The 22,579-nt window shown below is 40.7% G+C and overlaps 1 protein-coding gene and 1 long non-coding RNA gene across 4 annotated transcripts in view; one reads left to right on the forward strand and one right to left on the reverse strand.

The window, feature by feature from the left end:
• The window catches only part of fras1 (Fraser extracellular matrix complex subunit 1), a 446,490-nt gene that overhangs the window by 420,641 nt on the left and 3,270 nt on the right, over positions 1–22,579 (forward strand). For 2 of the 3 annotated variants that reach the window (XM_043696280.2, XM_087985787.1), the window contains 8 exons: positions 103–253; positions 344–451; positions 2,143–2,302; positions 5,206–5,226; positions 5,485–5,601; positions 6,782–6,948; positions 13,240–13,445; positions 14,257–14,403. In XM_043696280.2, the coding sequence (XP_043552215.2) occupies positions 103–253; positions 344–451; positions 2,143–2,302; positions 5,206–5,226; positions 5,485–5,601; positions 6,782–6,948; positions 13,240–13,445; positions 14,257–14,403 (1,077 nt within the window). The remainder of the gene's footprint in view (positions 1–102; positions 254–343; positions 452–2,142; positions 2,303–5,205; positions 5,227–5,484; positions 5,602–6,781; positions 6,949–13,239; positions 13,446–14,256; positions 14,404–22,579) is intronic. The other variant, XM_043696287.2, reaches the window with a different exon arrangement.
• LOC122553030 (uncharacterized) overlaps positions 1–22,579 on the reverse strand; it is a 105,504-nt gene that overhangs the window by 65,274 nt on the left and 17,651 nt on the right. The window lies entirely within an intron of this gene.

Raw genomic sequence — 22,579 nt, forward strand, 5'->3', positions numbered from 1 at the left:
ATAGTGTAGCAGATAGTGTTCATAGACTGGGCAGCACAGGGTTTAAAGGGCTTAAAATGTATTTTCCTGTGTCACATTTCTTTGTGTTATGATTATTGGCAGGTACGAGATTCTGCTCAGTCATTCCTGACAGTATCAGTGCCACTGTACGTCTCTTACATTTATGTGACAGCACCAAGAGGCTGGGCATCACTCGAGCATCACACTGAGATGGAATTCTCATTCTTTTATGACACAGTTCTCTGGAGAACAGGTTAAAAAAATGATATTAAAGAAATTATATTTTAAATATGTTTTTTATTTAATGTGAACATTTTCATTTCTACTGTGTTACTTATTGCAGGTATACAAACTGACAGTGTATTGTCAGCACGACTTCAGATCATACGGATTTACATAAGGGACGATGGTCGGCTTGTCGTTGAATTCAAGACCCATGCAAAATTTAGAGGTAATTTCCTTGTGAATTGAAGCATGTTAAGAAAGGGCAAAGCAATGGATTTATGGAATAATTAAATGTTGGTTATATTTCATATTTTACAAGAGACAATTATACATTCCATAAATCACTTCTAGAACAATAAGAATTCACATTCAACAGTTTGTTTTTACAGTCTGTGGCCAGTGAATCCCAATGTGTAACATTACTTTTGAATACAGCAATTGAGGAATAAAGCGTCCTAAGAGAACATTGATGCCCAAATTCTGCACTTGTCTCTCTATCTCCATGACATAGAATTACAGCACAAAAATTACTGTATGAAACATCTGTTCCACCATAAAACACCAATAGATTTGTTTTTCTTTAAATTTTAACATTAACATCAGATTCTTGCCTGGAAATCCTTGCTGGTTTTATTTAGTTATTGATTTAGTTTGCTCCAATTGCACTATAAACGTCAACCATGGGTATTGCTGTGTTACTATAGTTATACAATAACACTAATAGATTAATGTTGCAAATGCATCAAAAAATACATTTTAGGCCCTTCCCCTGGAGTTCTATGCAGAAGAACAGGTTCAGGAAGTCATTGGGTAGTTAATTTTCCTGTTTTCCCTGCCCATAAAAATAGCCACAATTTTAATTTGCTCATTTTCAGGTATAACATGTCCATCTATCTTTTGCTTGCCTAGCTAACCGCATGAATGATGGTAGCTCAGCATGTGGACTGCTCTGTTGTGTTTTTTTTCCTTAAATGTTATTCTGCCTCCATACCTTTCCAATGATATGAAAGATATTACTGTCCATTCCTTTCTTCCCTCAGTTTGCTGTATTGCCTGTGGATTATTGCTGCGTCTCACCATACCACTTAACAAAAACTTTCCAAGAACACTCATTCACTTGTCTCCATTGTTAAGGGACAGTGCTGACTGCTTGCCTGCTCACCATCCCCAACCCTCCCCCCAACCACTCAACTGCACTGCTGCTGAAGAACGAAGTTATCATTGGAAAGCTGCCATTATATACTCCATTGATTCAAATGCAGAACAGTAGAACTGAGTTACAGCAGGTTCAGACCAGCCGATAGATGCCTTGTTTCAACCAGTTCCAGCAGTAACCTGCCATGAACTAATTTCACTGAATAATTTTTACAGGAAAATATCCTCATCGTTATTTTAGTATCTATTTTTTCTGTGTTACGATTTACATTTAAAGCGTGTTTAGTTACTTTGAGCATAACGCCCATAGAACTTGATAATGTGGATGCAGCAGCCATTGAAATTAAATCAGATTTGTTCTCAATTTAAGATTTTCATTGAGACTTCAAAACTGGTCCAAAGGCTGGTTTTCAATCAATGAAATTTCTTTTTAAAAATATAAGTTCCTCCCACTTCCAAGGTGGAAAGTAGCCAGCCATGAGAAGAAAGGCACTTGCAGAGATTAGGAATGATTACAATAGGGACAATGGGACTTGAAGTGATAAAGTAGTAAAGCAGAGGTATAAGTTGAAAGAAATACTGCGCACTGCTTCGACTCTGCAAATATCAAATGATTCCTCATCATTATCATGATACGTTCGTAAAATGTATGTATGGACACAAGTAACAGTACAGGACAAAATAAGGTATAGCTGTTTGGGCACAAAACTGTTGTTCTGAACTAAGAAAGAAGCCTCACCTTGTGTGCATGTCCCTCTCCAGGTCACTTTGTAATGGATCACCACACACTGCCAGGGCACAAGTCTCAAATTGTAGCTCCTGATCATTTAGGAGGCATTGAATTTGACTTGCAATTGCTGTGGAGTGCTCAGACGTTTGATTCCCCATACCAGCTCTGGCGAGCAACCAGTTCCTATAACAGGTAAAGTATAAAGCTATCTTTTTGCTGGACTAGTGCTTTTCAAGGATGCTACACCTTGAAAGTAAATTTTAAACATGCTAGTATTTTATATATGAAAACAGGGTGCTGTTTTGTTCTCAACTGTGTTCTGCAATACTTTAGAAAAAACAAATGCAGACCTAACAATTTCATTGTGGGAATGAGATGCATTGCCCTGTTCATATTGTTTGTTGTGGAAAGGATAGTTATGAATTATTTTGCTTTTACCTACATCCATTTCAATAACTGTGATGCAAGATTTTAAAGCAATAGGTAACATTTTTCATTGAACTTTGATTCATATAATATCTGTTTGGCTGATTAGTCTAAATTCTCTGATTGCACAGCCACAAAAAAAGCAGTCTACCCCTTTGAGGGGAGACAGCCTTTATTAATTTCCAGTGCGGGCTCTCAAGCATTCATCATAACTTCAGAAGAATATCTGTGGAAAGCTGGAGAAAAAGCAACAACGCAATTTACAACGTTTCACCAAGGTTTCCACAGATTCTTCCTCAAAGTATAATGGATGATCCAGAGAACCGAGCCCCATTGTCACCCCACTTATGCTGTAAGAGTGCATTAATTAAAAACTGTAATATTCCACTGTACAGCAGCATGCAGATTAGAATGTTCAATAAATAATTTTAAATTCTATTTTATATGCAAAAAATCCTTCTTGATTGTTGTGTACCTAAGATTTATCTATTTACTTTAAAAATAAATTAGTTCTCGGGACAACAAAAAGCACAACAGTTCTGTTTTGAAACCAGTTCCAGACAGTATTCATATGTCATGATGCTCTTCAGTTAAATGGTAGGGTCCCAACACAAAGTGGACAAGTATAAAATGTGACAATAGACAGAATCGTATGGAGGTCTGAGCGATGCTATGCTGAGATTTGTGGCAGAATCAGATGAGAAGCCCAACGAGGGTGGTCTCTACATTTAGAGCATCTTGCTCTGTCTTTTATGTTTTTGACAAACAGCTTGGTGCGTTTCTTGCTATGCAGTAGTGAGTTGCCAATTGCTGGGTATGATTTCTCATTAAACATCTTGTTAATGGTTCAACACATTTCATTAATATTCAGCTTCTTACCTTATGCAAATGCACTGAACAAGTGAACAATGAGAAATCTCAACAATCAAACCAAAGCAAGTACTTGTTCCAAAAGATCTGTATGTTGGACACCAGGTACTGGCATCTTAGCACACTCCATGGGCACTGGCCATGTGCAGTAGCATCTAATATGTGCCAGTGTTTAATAAGCCTCCTGGCAAATGTTCGATCCATTTAGAGGATGCTTCTGCACTGGCGACTATGTTGTACTGTTACCAGAAGGGTGGTGTATGCTCAGATACATATACCAACAGCTCATGGACTTGACCAGGCTGCATCTCCAGGCTTTTTGCTTGCTGTTACAGAACTTATTCACTTCAATTGGGGAGAGGATGGTGGCATCTATCCTGTTGGAGTGGCGAATGTCATTGATCTTCTTCCTTATAGCGCTATTCATTTCTCCAAACGTTTGAGACTGGTTCAACCTGTTGGCAACCTTAGACCAGGCTGATGTGGTCTGGTGCCTCCACTGGGGGAAAAAGCAAGTCCTGCCTCTGCACCAGCCCATTCAATAGGACCTCCAGATTCCTGCCAACAAAGCATAGCTACAATTTTCCCATCTACCATGTCCAGGGCAAATGTGAGCAACTGTGGAGGGATTGATGTTGTTTTGACCAAGTGCACAACAGCATTTTAAAGATTGCATGGATGCAAGGGATGCCAGTGAATTCCAGAATGTCTATTCATTGGCAAGTTGTCCCAGAACAGAGCATGGTAAGATGGGGCTGAAATCAGACAAAATCAGCCGACTTGGCTTAGAAAATATTTCAGTAAATTAATGCAAATTTTGAAAGAATTCAGACCATTTCAAGTCAGGCAATGTGAGATTGGTGAGACAAAAACAGAAGCCGAGAATATTTTGTCAGATGTATAATTGACCAATGTCTGATGTACTGATGTTCCTTTTCTCAATATAAGGAACAAGCAAAATTATATAAATGGAACACTCTTCAGATAAAATCAGTAAAAGTCAATGTTAGATCTCAAAAGTGATCCACAGAATGATTAACTTTAGAATGCAATGACTGGGATGATCTAAATACAGTTCAGTAAGCAGTTGGAAAATAGAGTACAGGCAGTTCTTCTATAACGTGATGGTTGTGTTCTTGTGCAACACTGTGTTATTGAAAAATTGCACTTTGGAAACAGATTCCTGAAGAAGGGCTTTTGCCCGAAACGTCGATTCTCCTGTTCCCTGGATGCTGCCTGACCTGTGCTGTTCCAGCAACACATTTTCAGCTCTGATCTCCAGCATCTGCAGACCTCACTTTCTCCACTTTGGAAACAGCACTAAAGTGTTGGTGATGTAATTACATTGTAGCTGATGCACATTTTAAAAGTTTGTGCTTTAGAACAACATCCCCAATTTGTCAATTGTGTTACAGCGAATTCGCATAAACTAAACACGTCATAGCAGAACGACCTGTAATTTAAAAGAATCCAACAATTCATGTAAGGTATGTCACAACATTCAGCAAGACAACCATCTTCATAATTCTAGAACTTGTAAGAATATTTGGCTCTTTCAGGCTGCACAAGTCCAAAATTAATATCCCAAAACTTTGTTTTGGGGTTAACTCGACAATGGTATAACATTGAATTCTATAGAATACATTTCGGAATCTAGCAACGTGGAATTTAGTTCTGTGAAAGAGAAACAAGTCTGCTGGATTTCTTTGCCCTGCCTTGTACAGAATTGCGAAAAGCTCTTTTATCTTTAATTGACGTGGTTTTTTGTCATTACTGACTATTTCTGTATAATTTTTTAGCCTGTCAGAATTTGAAACTGAGTAAGTATATTTCTCAGCAAACTATCATTTGATATTCTATTTTTAACAAATTATTACATACAGGGAAAGAATTGCAACTGTTAGAATAAAGGTATCCTCAAGCTGGTGTTAAATTTAGTGCGATTTTGTTAATAATTTAGGTTAAATGGGATACAGTGTATCTGTAGACTTGAATCAACTCATAACAGAATAACTATAGCTGGCAGCAACTTAAAGAATTTGCATGACTTTTTTTCCTTGTGTTTTTCATACCCACAGAAAAGATTATTCTGGAGAGTACACAATCTTTCTGATCCCCTGCACTGTACAACCCACACAACCTTGGATCGACCCTGGAGATAAGCCGTTGGCTTGTACTGCACACGCTCCTGAAAAGTATGGGCATATTATGATTCCACTATATAAATACTTTTTGAACTTCTGCACAAAATGCACAAATATTTTCCAAATGGATTTTTCTCCTTTTTTTTTCTGTCCTGGAAAATTACATCTTGCTGTTTTATCATTGAACATGCATAGATTTAGATGTGTAAGCTCTGTCCTATCTTGGGGATTCAGATTGCCCAGTCAGTTGCAGTGTCTAAGCTGGAGTTAAAATTACAGCTTCCTTCGCATTGTACCTCATAATCACTGATCATATTTCTAAGTATGCCAATAAAAATGAAAAGAGGTGTATTGCCAGGATTTCAAACTGAGTGATTGTTATTACCATAGCTGAAAATTATGTTGTCACATGTTGGACAGGAGAGAAAACAAAACAACCCTGTTTATCTTCATTATCTGAATAAATGTTCTCAGTACGCACATAGTGGGGTCCAGCAATATTAGCAGTTACTTTCCCTGTACAAGTAGGGTCTGTCTTAGTTTAAAGACCTGGATTTGAGTTTCGCAAAGTCAACTCATGCGCAAAAAGTATTGTTTTATCGAAAAGAGTAACCAATTTGTAATTCTGTCATGACTTGTAAAAAATGAAGTACTGGGCTGCTTTTGCTGCTCTATATCTATTGATCCTGAATGTACTGGGCTTTACTGGGGAGATGGGAGTGTTACAGCTGTGCATAAGTAATTTTATGGGCGAGTTCTGGGATGGCTCCTGTTTCCACTATGTTTCTGCTCAGTTAAGTTTGTAGTTTCCATCAAATATTGGCATTTTCTCTGTTTTGTTAGTGCTATGTCAAGAGCAGAGCTGACATCATGCTCACTGGCCTTGAACAGAATCAGAGTTGGGAAACTAAACAGATCACCTTTAATTGGCACTGCATCCCTGGAATGAAAATTGACCCTTTATTTTTCTGAAGTGATTATCCCTTGGTATTGATGCAAGATTAACATTGACATATTAATATGTCTATTGCTAATGTCTATGATAAAGAGTACTGAGAGACAGCAGATTTATCAACTGCACCAATTGTCATAAGATTTCCAGTTCTGATGAAATTTGGCTTTCTAGCTGTAGTTGCTGGTTAGATCTATGCCAGAGAATATACAACTGTTAAGATAAATATCTTCTAAGCTAATGTCAGTACATTGAATTTGTTATTTTCTTTCCATCAAGGTTCCTTGTCCCTATTGCATTTCAGCAGACAAATCGCCCAGTTCCAGTTGTTTACTCTCTCAACACAGAGTTTCATCTTTGCAATAACGAGAAGGTCTTTATGATGGATCCATCTAAAACAGAGATGTCCTTGGCTGAAATGGATTATAAGGGAGCCTTCTCTATGGGTATGTGGTTTTCTAAACTCATTTTGTAATAGGTTTGACTATTACAAATCTCTCCTTTCCAACAGTTTATGTGACCCTAGTTGAAGCATTTTCTCCTTGTTCCAGAAATGACAAGAATGCCCTTCATATTTCATAGAATCCCTACAGTGTTGAAACAGAGCCTTCGGCCCAACAAGTCCACACTGACCTTCAAAGAGTCACCCAGTCTCCTACCCTATTACTCTACATTTACCCCTGATTAATGCACCTAACTCACACATCACTGAACACTATGGGCAATTTAGCATGGCCAGTTCACCTACCCTGCACATCTTTGGACTGTGGGAGGAAACAGGAGGAAACCCACGCAGACTCTGGGAGAATGTGCAAACTCCACACAGACAGTTGCCCCATGGCTGGAATCAAACCTGGGTGCTGTGAGCCAGTAGAGCTAACCACTGAACCACCATGCCGTATTATTCACTCAAGACTTTTCAGCAAGGGTAGATGTGAGATTTTGTGAGAGGGTAAGGTGCAGAATCGAACAAAGCATCATTTTCTATGATGGTGTAAAATTTGCAAAAGTAAATCAGTTACCTGTTTTACATTTCTCCTGATCTATTTCCATTTCTTTCCACACCTTGTTTGGCGACCACCTGTTTTGGATATGGTCAGACATGCCCATCCTAACTCTCTATACGGCAAGCTCAACGTGTGTTGCCTTTTTCATAACATGCCGTTTAAAGCTTTATTTTAAATGGACATGACCTGCTATGTCTGTCAATCAGTTGATCAAATAATGTACTATTTTCATTGCACTATTCTCACAAACTTACATAAGTTTGATTTTGCAAATTTAGTTTCTAACCTGAAGAATTGAAGTCATATCAGACTTGAAACATTAACTCTGTTTCTCTTTTCGCAAATGCTGCCAGACCTGCTGAATTTCTCCAGCAACTTATCTCTTTAATTCAGATTTCCAACATCCAGTAGTTCCAGTATTTTGCATTTATTTGCATGTGAAGTCTGCACCCTGAGCTATAGCTGACACTAATAATGCCTGCAGAAATTTGTTTTGCTGTAGATGTAGAAGAAAAGAAATTTGTAGTTATATACCAATAAGACACACCATTGCTGTTATATTCACTCAGCCCGTTATGGATTCCAAAAATTGAAATATTACTAAAGAAACTATAATTTACTTTAGAAACACACAAGCTTACTGATAACTTAGCTTCTAAACAAGCCTTTCCTTCCCGAAGAAAAACAGTATGCCCTCACGAATGTGAGTTGCTTGGATTCAAAGTTAGTAAATGTTAAACATATCCACTGAACCTCCAATTCACCACAGCCTCACCCCAACCTCCTCATGCTGGACTAGAATTCACTTGAAGTCTTTTTTGGCATTCCAGATTCCCTAAATGCTGTGATGTAAATTATTCTTCCCTGCATGTGGCCACAAAACTTGCATCCAAAGCCTCAGTTGAGATAATAGAATGGAAATCAAAGGCCCTGCAAAGTGGGCCCACTGTACTTCTTACCTTTGGCCTGTCTGCAGCTCCTCATATCTGGTGTTTTACTACAAACTGCAGGCAGTGCCTGTGACTGAGCAGGTGGCTCCATGGTTTGACTAAATGATGAGGTGCTATTCTGTCACACTCTCTGCTCTTCTATTACTGTGCAAGCAGTTCTTTGATGTCTGAAAGCAGGAATTGAAAAGACAAGTTTTGGTTCAAGGAAGGTGAATACGAAGCAAAAAGTCTGTGGTTACATATCTGCAGCTCGTTCATGATGCCAGACAGCAGGACAAGGATTAGCTGCAAGGTGGTGAAGATACAAAGTAGCAATGTACTGTCATCCTCGGTGTTCTCAGCAATGCCAGATCTTGCAGGTTATGACCCATGATACAGACAGCCATTTCCTCCATAGAGCTCAGGAAATGCATTTGTCAGTCACCAGTTTGCCTCACCTTTCAATTCTGTCACCTTGACATGCAGGTGAAAGAACAAAATGTGAATGGTTGTGTTTGTGTGATGAGTCACCTTTTAGATGATGGTTCGAGATATATGGAAGCAGCAAGAAGAAGTAAGCACTGGAAAATGTGAGAGGGTAAGGTGCAGAATCGAACAAAGCATCATGAGAATCTGAGAGGGGGGAGGTGAAATATCTGGATATTCAGTTCAAATGCTTATTACCAGGACTACTGAGTGTATCTGGTTTGAATTTCAAGATAGGTCAATTAATTTCCTTTATTACAAAAGGTTAAGGGATGTGGGGATAGACCAGAGAACTCGAATTGAGGTAGAAGATCGAGTAGAATGGCAGAGTAGGTTGTGGAGTACTCCAGAACCACCTGATGAAGGAGTGACGCTCCGAAAGCTAGTCCTTCCAAATAAACCTGTTGGACTATAACCTGGTGTTGTGTGACGTTTAACTTCATTGATGTTGACCAGCTATATAAGTTCATTAGACTTCTTATGGCAGTGCTGCCAGTTTTGGTCACGTTCACAAAATTGTCATTCCTCTGCTGGGGAATTATGGCCTCACTTCCATGACTGAGGCCTCAGTGCCACGTTCAAACTAGGGAGCACTCTCTTTGAAAATGGTATTCCATTTTCCTTCTTCAAAATTGCAGCAATGGCATTTAACAGCAGCCTGTTGTGAATCAGTATTCTTTACTATTGTGGGAAACTTTAGGAAGTGCAGGCTGTTTGCACTATTTCCTGTTGGCACACATTGATCACCCTTGCTGAATTTCAAGTACCTGCTCAAATCAATGACACAATCCTCTAAATGAGGGATGACACCGAATCTGGATGCTATCTACCTCTGACCCCAGGCATCGGCAGATCATGGCTGTGAACCCCATCCCGAGAGACAACATGGAGGATAAAAATCATCTAATAAAGCAAATTAAAATAAAAATAAATTCACGTTCACCCACAGTAAAAGGCCCAGCTTTAAGGACCCAGATCAAACTGCAATAAACAAATGAGGCGTCAACTCAATTCAGTTCAAATATTTTTTTAAATGTGGTGGAGTATCTTTAAATATTAATTAGATTCTGTGTTGCATTTGAGCTTTGAAGATTTCAAAATATTTTACTGATAGTAAAGGAAATTTTGTACCTGCCTCCGGCCAAATTGCCTCAATGAGCTGTCGGACAGAATTATAGCCAAGCTAACCATCCTGAAAAACTGGAAAAAAAAAAGGCAAGTTTGGAGTCAGGGCAGCAAAATGGTGCAGGGAGAAGACCCTGCCAGCTTCCACACTTCCAGCAAATTAATTCTGGATTGGAAAGACTCTTGGGCCTTTCCACCTGAAATCCAGTTGAGGGTCTTAAGTGGGTGAGAGAGTCATAACGCATGTAATCTGAAACTGGGCTCCTAAAATGGGATCCCACATTCAGAGGCACTCTACATTAGAAAATGGCAAAGGGGATACAGTGCTGAAAGCTGTCCCATTTCCTGATTCACTCCTCTCCCCAACCCATTCCACAATCCCTATAAATCTCACATTCCCCTTTTATCTTGAGCTCCTCATTGATTCTGGACCTCTAGTGGGTATGTTACTGACAGCGACCACTGCTTCTGGGATTGCACCCCTCAGGATCCTTAATCCTGGGAAGACCCAATGATGGCCACTAAAGTGCCTGATGGACAGTTGATGTACAGGACATTGGTTAGGCCACTTTTGGAATATTGTGTGCACTTCTGGTCTCCCCCCTTTAGGAAGGATGTTGTGAAACTTGAAAGGGTTCAGAAAAGATTTACAAGGATGTTGCCAGGATTGGAGGATTTGAGCTGCAGGGAGAGGCTGAATAGGCTGAGGCTGTTTTCCCTGGAGCGTCAGAGGCTGAGGGGTGACCTTATAGAGGTTTATAAAATCATGAGGGGCATGGATAGGGTAAATAGACAAGGTCATTTCCTTGGAGTGGGGGAGTCCAGAACTAGACGGCATAAGTTTAGGGTGAGAGGGGAAAAATTTAAAAAGGTCCTAAGGGGCAACTTTTTCACACAGAGGGTAGTAAATATATGGAATGAGCTGCCAAAGGAAGTGATGGAGGCTAGTAAAATTACAACATTTATAAAGCACCTGAATGGGTACATGAATAGGAAGGGTTTGGAGGGATATGAGCCAAATGCTAGCAAATGGGACTAGATTAGGTTAGGATATCTGGTCAGCATGGACAAGTTAGACCGAGGGTCTGTGTCCATGCTGTACATCTCTATGATTCTAAGCGGCCCTTCTCCATGCGAGATGCATTGCCACTTCACAAACATTTAATTCTACCCTTCTGTTATCAAAGCTACGTCTCCATAACTCAGGGACAATTGGACCGCCAGCAGCAAACATGCCCACTGGTTCTAAGCCACCACAATAATTTGACCTGGTCAGCATTCAGGCCTCAAACCATATGAGGCAGTGCTGGGACATAGGTGATCTCTTTACGGGAGAAGGGAGGTATCAGTGCTACAAAGGCTCGGGTTGTGACATTTGGAGGGGCACTCATCCCCTCTGATCTATAAAACTAAATTAAAGCCAAAGTTCCTAGATCTTTTTGTGACTGGAAAACCGCTGAAATTGTACTAATTGTGCATGCAATCTGTTCTGCACGGTATTCTTTTAACCTGGTAATTGAAGTCCGACTTGCATCAAAAGTCCTTGAAAATTTGGAAAAAACACACTCTATAATGAGGGGCCGAACAATGGTCAATCCTTTGTTATATGCCACTATCCACGTTTTGCAGAACAAAGTAGGAAATGGTACCTATATCATGGTCCTATTGCCCTGAAAATGCCAGGTAAGAGGGCTTAAAGCCTCCTTCATTTCTTAACACATCACCAAAAGGTATTAACGAAAGAGGAATGGACCAAACCAACTAGTGGATTTCGGTGAACCTCCACAGAATGTTAGTGTTCAGGACCATTTGTTCGAAGTTCAGTTGCACTGAAGATCAGCATCACAGCGGTGACTGTTGCTTCCTGTCTCCCGAGAAAGAATTGTTATTCCTCTAACTACTGGAAATCTATAAATATGCTGCAGCTACTGTTCACTTACTCCTTCCCTCTTTGGTTAAGAATGCAAAAATATACTTAACAAAATCAGTATGGAATGTTCTAATCAGTATGCTTCCAAAATCAAAGAAGATTACATTGACCATATGATGCAGTACTAAGGGAGTTTACTGATTATTGCATATTACCTAGTTATGTTACCCAGTCAAGGCACATGTCATTCTTGGAGAGCTTTGTGGTAGGTCTGGAATCTTGTACCAGAGCAAAAGGGTTTTGTCTGTTTTTATAGACCTAATAGTAAATTTTACAGATTTTAAATTAGTGTCTCACTTGCATGGTAATATGGAGTGAGATGCATTTACATATTGCCATTCACAGCAGTTTTCATTTTTCTAAATAAGTTCTAAAATAAAAGTTATGAAGCAGCAATTGAAATTTTTTCCCTGCTTTTCCAAAATTTGTCCAATTTGAGGTTCTCGGTTCCATATTTTTCTCTCTTCCCTGGGGCAACTGGATTATCAGAACTATTGGCTAATTCACAGCTGCCACCACTGCCCAACAGCAAGTTGTATGATTTAGTTCTGATCAGTCAGCAACTCTTCTTTCTTTGGAAGTAATACCTTGTATGAATTTCCATCCAGTGGACCAGCAGAGAGTTCACAAGCTTCCCATAACTTAAAGGAACTGGCAGTCCTGCCTGTTAATTTTTTTTTTTGCCTTAGCTGTTCAACTGTGAGCTGTTTGTAACACTCCATAGCTTTTCTTAAGACTCCAAAGGAAAGCTGGAAGACTTTGAGATACTTCCTCAACTACAAATAAACAAATGAACATGTTTTATTTTTAAACATCATTCAATTCACTGCAGTCTTTCATTATTTTTTCTTTTTCTGACTCTTAACATGGCAGAATTTAAGGAACTGCTCTGTACCATATTATTTAAAAGTTCTGTATAAGATTACCACAGCAGTACCCATAATTAAAGCTCTTTGCTTTAGTCTGTCTTGGCACTATGGTTAAAAAATAAACAATTCCTGTTTAGCCCACTTTCAGATTGTTCTCTTTAACTTTGCATCTGACAAGTAAAACAAGCAGAAGGATAATTAGAATAAGTAATTATTTTCCAGGGAGCAGTATGTATTATCAAATTATTTCTATCCTGAAGAGAACATATAGTAATCTCAGAGTGTGTTTATATATCACAAGACATGGTCAATTACTGTAGACCTGTGTTGTATACACATGATGGAATGTTGCCCAGAAAACAATGATTCACTTATGTTCTCATTTTAATAGGTCAGAAACTCTATGGACGTGTGCTTTGGAATCCTGAACAAAACCTCAACTCTGCCTACAGGCTACAGCTAGAGAAGGTGTATCTCTGCACTGGAAAAGATGGTTATGTCCCTTTCTTTGATCCAACTGGAACTATTTATAACGAGGGTCCACAATATGGCTGCATTCAACCCAACAAACACTTGAAACATAGATTCCTCCTTTTGGTATGTTTACAACATAGCTTTTCAAAATTGTGGAGACAACCTCTCCCATTTTTAAACTTTAATATATAACAACCTTTATATCATGAAGTTAGCCAACCAAAATGTACATACAAATGATCAGCTGGATGTTTTACCATCTATAGTATTGAAGACAGTAAACAAGTTAATTCGGCTTGCCCTCTAAGGTGCCTTTGAATATGGGAATCTCACCTGGATACTCCACTGGTCTCATGATAGACATGCAGGTGGAAATCGAAGACCACCTCATCTTGGACTTCAAAACACTAAAAGCATTTCAGTCACCCTGTGTGAAATGGAAATTACATAAACTTTCAACTGTCTCTGAGGTCTGTTTAAGTTCTGAGAAAGGGTCATTTGACCCGAAAAGTTAAGTCTGATTCCTCTCCACAGATGCTGCCAGACCTGCTGAGTTTTTCCAGCCATTTCTGCTTTTGTTTCTGATTCACAGCATCTATAGTTCTTTATTAAGTTCTCTACAGACCCGGAATATTGGTTCCACAGGCAAAGAGGACTATCTTCCCAGTAAGTTTGTAATAAGACTCTAATCCTATTCTAGCCTTCTATTCTGTCTGCCAGTTTGTTTTGTATTTCCAATGCTATCTGTGTATTATAAACTGGCTCTTAAATAGCTTTGATGTCCAACCCAGTTTTGAACTCTAACTTGTGCAATTCTGTTATAAGATTCATCCTGATTACTAATGATTTGGTACAGGCAGTGCTTGCCTAATATAGAGTGCTTCGGAAATGTTAGACTTGGTTGAATATTAACTTTTTTTTGCTCTTTTTAAAGGATCGCAACCAACCAGAAGTAACTGACCAGTATTTTCATGATGTACCCTTCGATGCTCAGTTTGCATCTGACGCACCAGAGTTTCTCACAATGAGGGATGTGCCTGGAGTGGATGGTTTCACTATGAAGGTTGATGCTTTATACAAGGTTTGTCTGCTTGTTTAATTTACATTATTAGGGGCATTACATTGGCTCTTTCCTGTTGCATAAACATGGCTGTCCAATTTGTTTCATATGGAACGTCCCTGAGATTGTCCCTTTTTGCAGTATTTAGCCTGAGAACAATTCAAATGAAAGCAAGCAATGACTTGGATTGGACATTTATTTTTAATTTAGAAGTACATTTTACAATTTGCGCCAAGATGCACATCAGCATTAAAACCTTTAACAATACACAGCAGTGATGTGTGCAATCAGGATGAAAACTTCCTGATCCTGCACAGCAGAGCTCCAAGGTAAGGTGGGAGAAATAAGTTGTTGGGTCTGTGGCCTGACACATCCCCCTCTCCGAGTGATCTTGCCAGAGTCTGATCATCACCAGCAATGGCTAGTGTTCCCACCCCGCTCCCTATTCTCAGAAACCAGCGGCAGCAGCAGGCAGCTGCCCAGGGTGTCTCTAAGGCCTCCTATACTTACTCCCAACAAGCACAGCAGGAACCAGTGGGTTACAGTTGTGGCTGCAGGCTGCTCTATGGACTGATTTCCTCTCCACTAGAGAGGCTTGGCAGCTGTGGGTACAGCTTCTGAAAAAAGGTTGAGAGGACCTCAGAGGGCACCACGAGATGGAGGCATCATTTTGTTTCCTTCTGACAGTCCCTACATTCACTTCAGCTGTTAGGGCTGCCATCGTGTCATGGTAATAGGCTGGCTAAAAGGACCTGAAGCTGCCATCTTTAATTAGCAGTCCTAGAGTAAGCCTTTTCACTGGAGAGCAGGTTTGATGGAAATTGTCTTATCTTGTGGTTGTCCTGAAAGGAGACAAGATTCTGCCCATAGTAGAGTTTAAAATGTCACACTACACTAAGTAACATACATATTCTCTGCTTCTGTTAATATTTAAGTGGCTGCAGCAGAGAATGTCCTGTCTCGTCTACTCTTCACTGATTGCAGTGTACTGAGAACATTATGAGGCACAAATTGTGCCAAGATTCTGTTAAATTTCTGGCATAAATGAAAGACAGACAAAGACCAGTTCAGTACAGAACTCAACCATTAAATATTAAGGATTATGGCTTAAAGAGGCCATATGAAATTTATTGTTTGAATTTTGACAAATACCCAATCGGAGCAGGAGAAAAACCCATTGACCGCTGGTGTCTGTTCTGCCATTTGAAAATATTCCAATTGATCTGATAGTGGCCTGAACTCTTTTTTTCCTGTCTACTCCCACTTCCACCCTCCAACACTATTCAATTCTTTTGTTAGTCAAGAACCTGTCGACCACAACCGAAGTGTGCACCCTACCAGCCCCGTGCTCTGGTGAATAGAGTTTCACAGATTCATGACTCTCAGAGAAAAATTTCTCCTCATCTTCACCCTAAATGGGAGGTCTTTTGTTTTCTAAATAGTGTTCCCTAGATCTAGTTTCTTAACTGAGGGGAAATATTCTCTCAGTCTTTTTAGTTCAGAAGTAGCAACCACCCCCAGCTCACCCAGCTCGCCCATGATTGATGATAAATGACTATTGGGGACCACTCCCTCAGCCACTGTTCTCCATATCAGATTATTTGTCAGTTAACTGGACATTTTTATGTTGGAGAACTGCAGTTGACATCAAGTTAGGGAGCATCTGCAATACATGCATTGATAAGGCTTAAAACCAATGGAGCATTGGAACATTTATAGTCAATCTGACATTGTGAATTCACATAGAAAGGAAAGCACCAAGAGCCTGATCCCAGAATCTCTACAGTGTGGAAGGCCATTTGGCCCATCAAATCCACACCGACCCTTCGAAGAGCATCCCCGTAACCCACATTTCCCATGGCTAATCCACCCACCTTGCAAATCCTGGGTCACAATGGGCAATTTAGCCTGGCCAATCCACATTCCTGTACATCTTTGGACTTTAGATTAGATTAGATTAGATTCCCTACAGTATGGAAATAGGCCCTTCAGCCCACCAGGTCCACACTGACCTTCCAAAGAGTAACACACACAGATCCATTTCCCCTATGCTATATTTACCCCTGACTAATATACACCTAACACTATGGGGAATTTACCATGGCCAATTCACCTGACCTGCACATCTTTGGACTGTGGGATGAAACCGGAGCACCCAGAGGAAACTCGCGTAGACATGGGGAGAATGTGCAAACTCCATAGCCAGTCACCTGAGGTGGGAATCGAACCCAGGTCTCTGGCGCTGAGAGGCAGCAGTGCTAAACACTGAGCCACCGTGCCACACTGCAGACTGTGAAACGAGATCAGAGCATCCGGAAGAAACCACTCAGATACAGGGAGTGTGTGCAAACACAGTCGCCTGAAGTTGGAATCAAACCCTGGTCACTGGCGCCATGAGGCAGCAGTACTAACCACTAAGCTATTGTGCCAAGCCTGATGTTTACATATTACTTCTCAGATTAATCGCTTAACTTCCTAACTCATTCTGCCAAATTTACTCAACCATTTTACCTTGGTGAGAAATACAGTTTGTAAAATTGAGAGAAAATGTTGAATTCACCTTGATATAATTCATTGTTTTTTAGGTGAAATACTTAATCATCTCTTAACCAAGATTATGTTGTCCTTGTCATGGCTCTAGTTAATTTATTCTATATTGCTGGAACCTTGGACCTTGTGAGAACAGGACATAAGAGCTAGGAGCAGGATAGGCAATTCAGACCCTTGAGCCTGTTCTGCTGTTTAATACAACAACAGCTGATCTCAGCTTGGCCTCAACTCCACTTTTCTGCCCACTCTCCATAACCTTTCAACCCATCAATCCAACTAATCAAAAATCTCCTCCCTAAGTTTACTCAATATCCCAGCATCCACTGCACTCTGGAAGTGAATTGCCCAGTGAGATAAATGATTTCTATTGATCTCTGTTATAAATCTGTTACTCCTTTTCCAAAAACTATGACCATTTGCTCTGGATTGCCCTACATGAGAAAACATCCATCCTGCATCTACTTTATCAATGTCTAAGCATCTTAAATGCTTAAAATAAATCTTCTTTTCTTGCTCTAAACTTTAGAGAGTTCACATTTGTAAAAATTGCAGCCAAAGAACTCCTGGCAAGTTGTTATAGTATTTTTTGAAGATTACAAAACCTGCTGTCATTGTACATTTGTGGGGGAGTGTTGATCAAGCTTCCATCTGTTAGGAGTATGGTTTAGACCATAAGATATAGGAGCAAAAATTAGGCCATTCAGCCCATCGAGTCTACTCCACCATTCAACCATGGCTGATAAGTTTCTCAATCCCATTCTTCTGTTTTCTCCCTGTATCCCTGGATCCCCTTGACAGTCAATAACTTATCTATCTCTGTCTTAAATATACTCAGTGACCTGATCTTCACAGCCTTCTGTGGCAGTGAATTCATGGATTCACTACTCTCTGGCTGAAGACATTTCTCCTTATCTCTTTTTAAAAGGTCTTCCCTTTACTCTGAGGCTGTGCCCTTGAGTCTTAGTCTCTCTTAGCAATGGAAACAGCTTCCCCACATCCACTCTGTCTAGGTCTTCAGTATTCTGCAAGTTTCAATTAGATTCCCCCCCCAGTGCCCCCATCCTTCTAAACTCCATTGAGTATAGACCCAGAGTCCTCAAATGGTCCTCATAGATTAAGTTGTTCATCATGGGACCATTCTTGTGAATCTGCTCTGAACACGGTCCAAGGCCAGTACACCCTTCCTGAGATATGTGACGCAAAACTGCACACACAAGTCCAAATGTGGCCTGACTGGAGCCTTGTCGAAAAGTGTGGTGCTGGAAAAACACAGCTGGTCAGGCAGCATCCGAGGAGCATGAGAGTTGACGTTTTGAGCATAAGTTTTTCATTCCTGATGAATGATTCCTTATGCTCGAAACGTTGACTCTCCTGCTCATTGGATGCTGCCTGACCGGCCGTGCTTTTCCAACACCACGTTTCAACTCTGATCTCCAGCATCGGCAATTCCTTCTCCTGACCAGAGCCTTCTACACCCTCAGAAGTACATCCCTGCTTTTGTATTCAAGTTGTCAAAATAAATGCCATCATTACGTTTGTCTTCCTAACTACTGACTCAACCTGCAAGTTTCCTTGAGAGAATTCTGAACTAGAACTCCCAAGTCTCTTCGCATTTCAGACTTCTGAATTTTCTCCCCATTTAAAAAAGTCTGTATTCTTCCGACCAAAGTGCATGACCTCACACTTTCCCACATTGTACTCCATCTGCCACTTCCTCAAAGAATTCTAGCAGATTTGTCAGGCATGACCATGATGAAACCATGCTGACTATGCCCTATTTTACCATACACTTCCAACTATACAGAAATCTCATCTTTCAAGATGGAGTCCAGGATCTTACTCATGACTGAGGTTAGGCTAATTGGTCTGTAAAGCCCATCTTCTGTCTTACGCCCTTTTTAAACAGAGGTGTCACGTTAGTGATTTTCCAGTGCTCTGGGACCCTCCCTGATTCTAATGACTCCTGAAAGATTACCACTAACGTCTCCACTATCTGTTCAGCTCTCTCCCTTAGAATTTTGGGGTGTATTCCATCTAGTCCAGGTGATTTATCCATCTTCAGCCATTCAGTTTTTCTCGCACCTTCTCCTTGGTGGTGGCCACAAAACTGAGCTCTGCCCCCTCACTCTCTTGATTTTTTTTTGGGAAATTACTTGTGTCTTCCACTGTGAAGACTGAGGTGAAGTAATTATTCAGTTCCTCGGCCATTTCTTTGTTCTCTGCTACTATCTCTCCTGCATCATTTTCCAGTGGCCCAATGTCCACTGTTGCCTCTCTTTTACCCATTATATATCTAAAGAAACTCTTATAGTCTTCCTTTACTAGCTTAGCCTCCTATTTAATCTTCTTCCTCCTTATTTCATTTTTGTTGCTCTCAGTTGGTCTTTGTAAGCTTCCCAATTCTCTGGTTCACTACTTTATATGCCTTCTCTTTTGCTTTTATACAATTATTGACTTGCCTAGTCAGCCTCATCCTCCCTATACCATGCTATGTTTTCCTCAGGGTGAATCTCTGCTGTGTCTCCTGAGGAATTCTGAGGATTGGAGGGTGGCTAATGTTATACCGCTTTTTAAGAAAGGTGGGAGAGAGAAAGCAGGAAATTATAGACCAGTTAGTCTGACCTCAATGGTGGGAAAGATGCTGGAGTCTATTATAAAGGATGAAATTACGGCACATCTGGATAGTAGTAACAGGATAGGACAGAGTCAGCATGGATTTATGAAGGGGAAATCATGCTTGACTAATCTTCTTGAATTTTTTGAGGATGTAACTATGAAGATGGACGAGGGAGATCCAGTAGATGTAGTGTACCTGGACTTTCAGAAAGCTTTTGATAAAGTCCCACCCAGGAGGTTAGTGAGTAAAGTTAGGGCGCATGGTATTGGGGGCAAAGTACTAGATTGGATTGAAAATTAGTTGGCTGATAGGAAACAAAGAGTAGTGATAAACGGCTCCATTTCGGAATGGCAGGCAGTGACCAGTGGGGTACCGCAGGGATCTGTGCTGGGACCGCAGCTTTTTACAATATATGTTAATGATATAGAAGATGGTATCAGCAATAACATTAGCAAATTTGCTGATGATACAAAGCTGGGTGGCAGGGTGAAATGTGATGAGGATGTTAGGAGATTACAGGGTGACCTGGACAAGTTAGGTGAGTGGGCAGATGCATGGCAGATGCAGTTTAATGTGGATAAATGTATGGTTATTCACTTTGGTGGCAAGAACAGGAAGGCAGATTACTACCTCAATGGAATCAATTTAGGTAAAGGGGCAGTACAGAGAGATCTGGGTGTTCTTGTACACCAGTCAATGAAGGCAAGCATGCAGGTACAGCAGGTAGTGAAGAAGGCTAATAGCACGCTGGCCTTCATAACAAGAGGAATTGAGTATAGAAGCAAAGAGGTGCTTCTGCAGCTGTACAGGGCCCTGGTGAGACCACACCTGGAGTACTGCGTGCAGTTCTGGTCTCCAAATTTGAGGAAAGACATTCTGGCTATTGAGGGAGTGCAGCATAGGTTCACGAGGTCAATTCCTGGAATGGCGGGATTACCTTACACTGAAAGACTGAAGCAACTGGGCTTGTATACCCTTGAGTTTAAAAGGCTGAGAGGGGATCTGATTGAGATGTATAGTATAAGATTATGAAAGGATTAGACACTCTGGCAGCAGGAAACATGTTTCCGCTGATGGGTGAGTGCCGAACCAGAGGACATAGCTTAAAAATACGGGGTAGACCATTTAGGACAGAGATGAGGAGAAACTTCTTCACCCAGAGAGTGGTGGCTGTGTGGAATGCTCTGCCCCAGAGGGCAGTGGAGGCCCAGTCTCTGGATTCATTTAAGAAAGAGTTGGATAGAGCTCTCAAAGATAGTGGAATCAAGGGTTATGGAGATAAGGCTGGAACAGGATACTGATTAGGAATGATCAGCCATGATCATTTTGAATGGCGGTGCAAGTTCGAAGGGCTGAATGGCCTACTCCTGCACCTATTGTCTATTGAATTACTCCCAGAAAGCCCTGCCATTGGCGTTCCACTGTCTTTCCTGCTCGGCTCTTCGCCCAGTCAATTCTACCCAGCTCCTCCCTCATGCCTCTGTAGTTGCCTTTATTCAGCTGAAATATTGTTACCTCTGGTTCTGTCTTCTCTCTCTCAAACTGCAAAGTAAATTTGATCATGTTATGATCACTGCATCGTAAGAGTTCCTTCACCATAAGCTCCCTTATCAAGTTGCACAACACTAAATCCAGAATTGCCAGTTCCCTAGTGGCCTCCATCACAAGCTGCTGCAAAAAGCCATCTTGTAGACATTCCACAAATCACTACCAACCTGATTTTCCCAGTTCACCTGCATATTGAAATCCTCCATGATCACTGTAACTTTGTCTTTCCTACACATCTTTTCTATCTCCTGGTGTAACTTGCGCCCCAGCTCCTGACTACTGTTTGGAGGCATATACATAACTCCAATTATGCTTTTATTACCTTTGTGGTTCCTTAGTTCAACTCACAGATTCTACACCATCTGATTTAAATTTATTTCTTGCTAATAGAGCAACCCCACCCCCTCTGCCCACCTGCCTATCCTTTTGATAGGATCTATATCCTTGAATATTTCCAATCCAGATCCTCTTGCAGCCACGTCTCCATGCTGCCCACCTCGTCATACCAAGCTGATTTATCCTATTCCTTATATGCATTAAGACATAACACCTTGAGTCTTGTATTGATTGTCCCTCTTCTCAATATCATTCATTTGTCCAGTGAGCTTGAAGTTTGATTGCTAAAGCTTTCCAGATACTCTGTCCTATTTGTGTCTGTGCTGGAGATTTTAATGACCTCTCCCAAGTTCTGCACTCTTACCTTTTAATTCGAGTTTTCTAAATTCCCCTATAACTGAACCCCCGCCCCATTTAGTTTAAAGCCCTGTCTCCAGCCCTAGTTATGCAATTCTCTAGGACTCAGATCCCAGCACAATTCACATGAGGAGCATCCCATTGGAACAGATCCCTTCTTCTCCAGTACTGGTGCCAGTGTCCCATGGATTTGAATCCATTTCTCCCACACCAATCTTTCAGCCACACATTTACCTACTTAATTTTATTGATCCTGTGCCAATTAGCTCATGGCTCAGGTAGTAATCCAACGATTATTACCTTTTTTGTTCTGCTTTTTAATTTAGCTCCTAGCTGTTTATACTTCCTTAGCAGAAATTCTGCCCTAGTTTTATCTATGTCTTTGGTACCTATGTAGACCACAACCACTGCATGTTTATCCTCCCACTCTAAGTTCCTCTGCAGCCCAGAAGAGATATCCCAAACCCAAGCACCAGGCAGGCAGCACAACCTTCAAGACTCTTGAGCCTGGTCACAGCGAACAGTGTCTATGCCCCTAACTATACTGACCCAATTACAACAATCTCTCCCCACATGAACGGCTCCCTATACCATGGTGCTATGGTCAGTCGGCTCATCCTCCCTGCAACCTCCATCTCCATCCACATAAGGAGCAATACTCTTGAACCAGTTGGACAAGGATAAGGGCTGAACCTCCTGCAACTCCACCATTGGACTCCTTGACCGTTTCACTCACAGCCACAATCTGTTGTTCATGACCACTTGCCAAATTTGTTAGCTATTCTAATG

Source organism: Chiloscyllium plagiosum, unplaced genomic scaffold, assembly GCF_037043375.1.
Source record: "Chiloscyllium plagiosum isolate Xiang-an unplaced genomic scaffold, Cpla_swu_hap1 HiC_scaffold_1, whole genome shotgun sequence".
NCBI lineage: Eukaryota > Metazoa > Chordata > Chondrichthyes > Orectolobiformes > Hemiscylliidae > Chiloscyllium > Chiloscyllium plagiosum.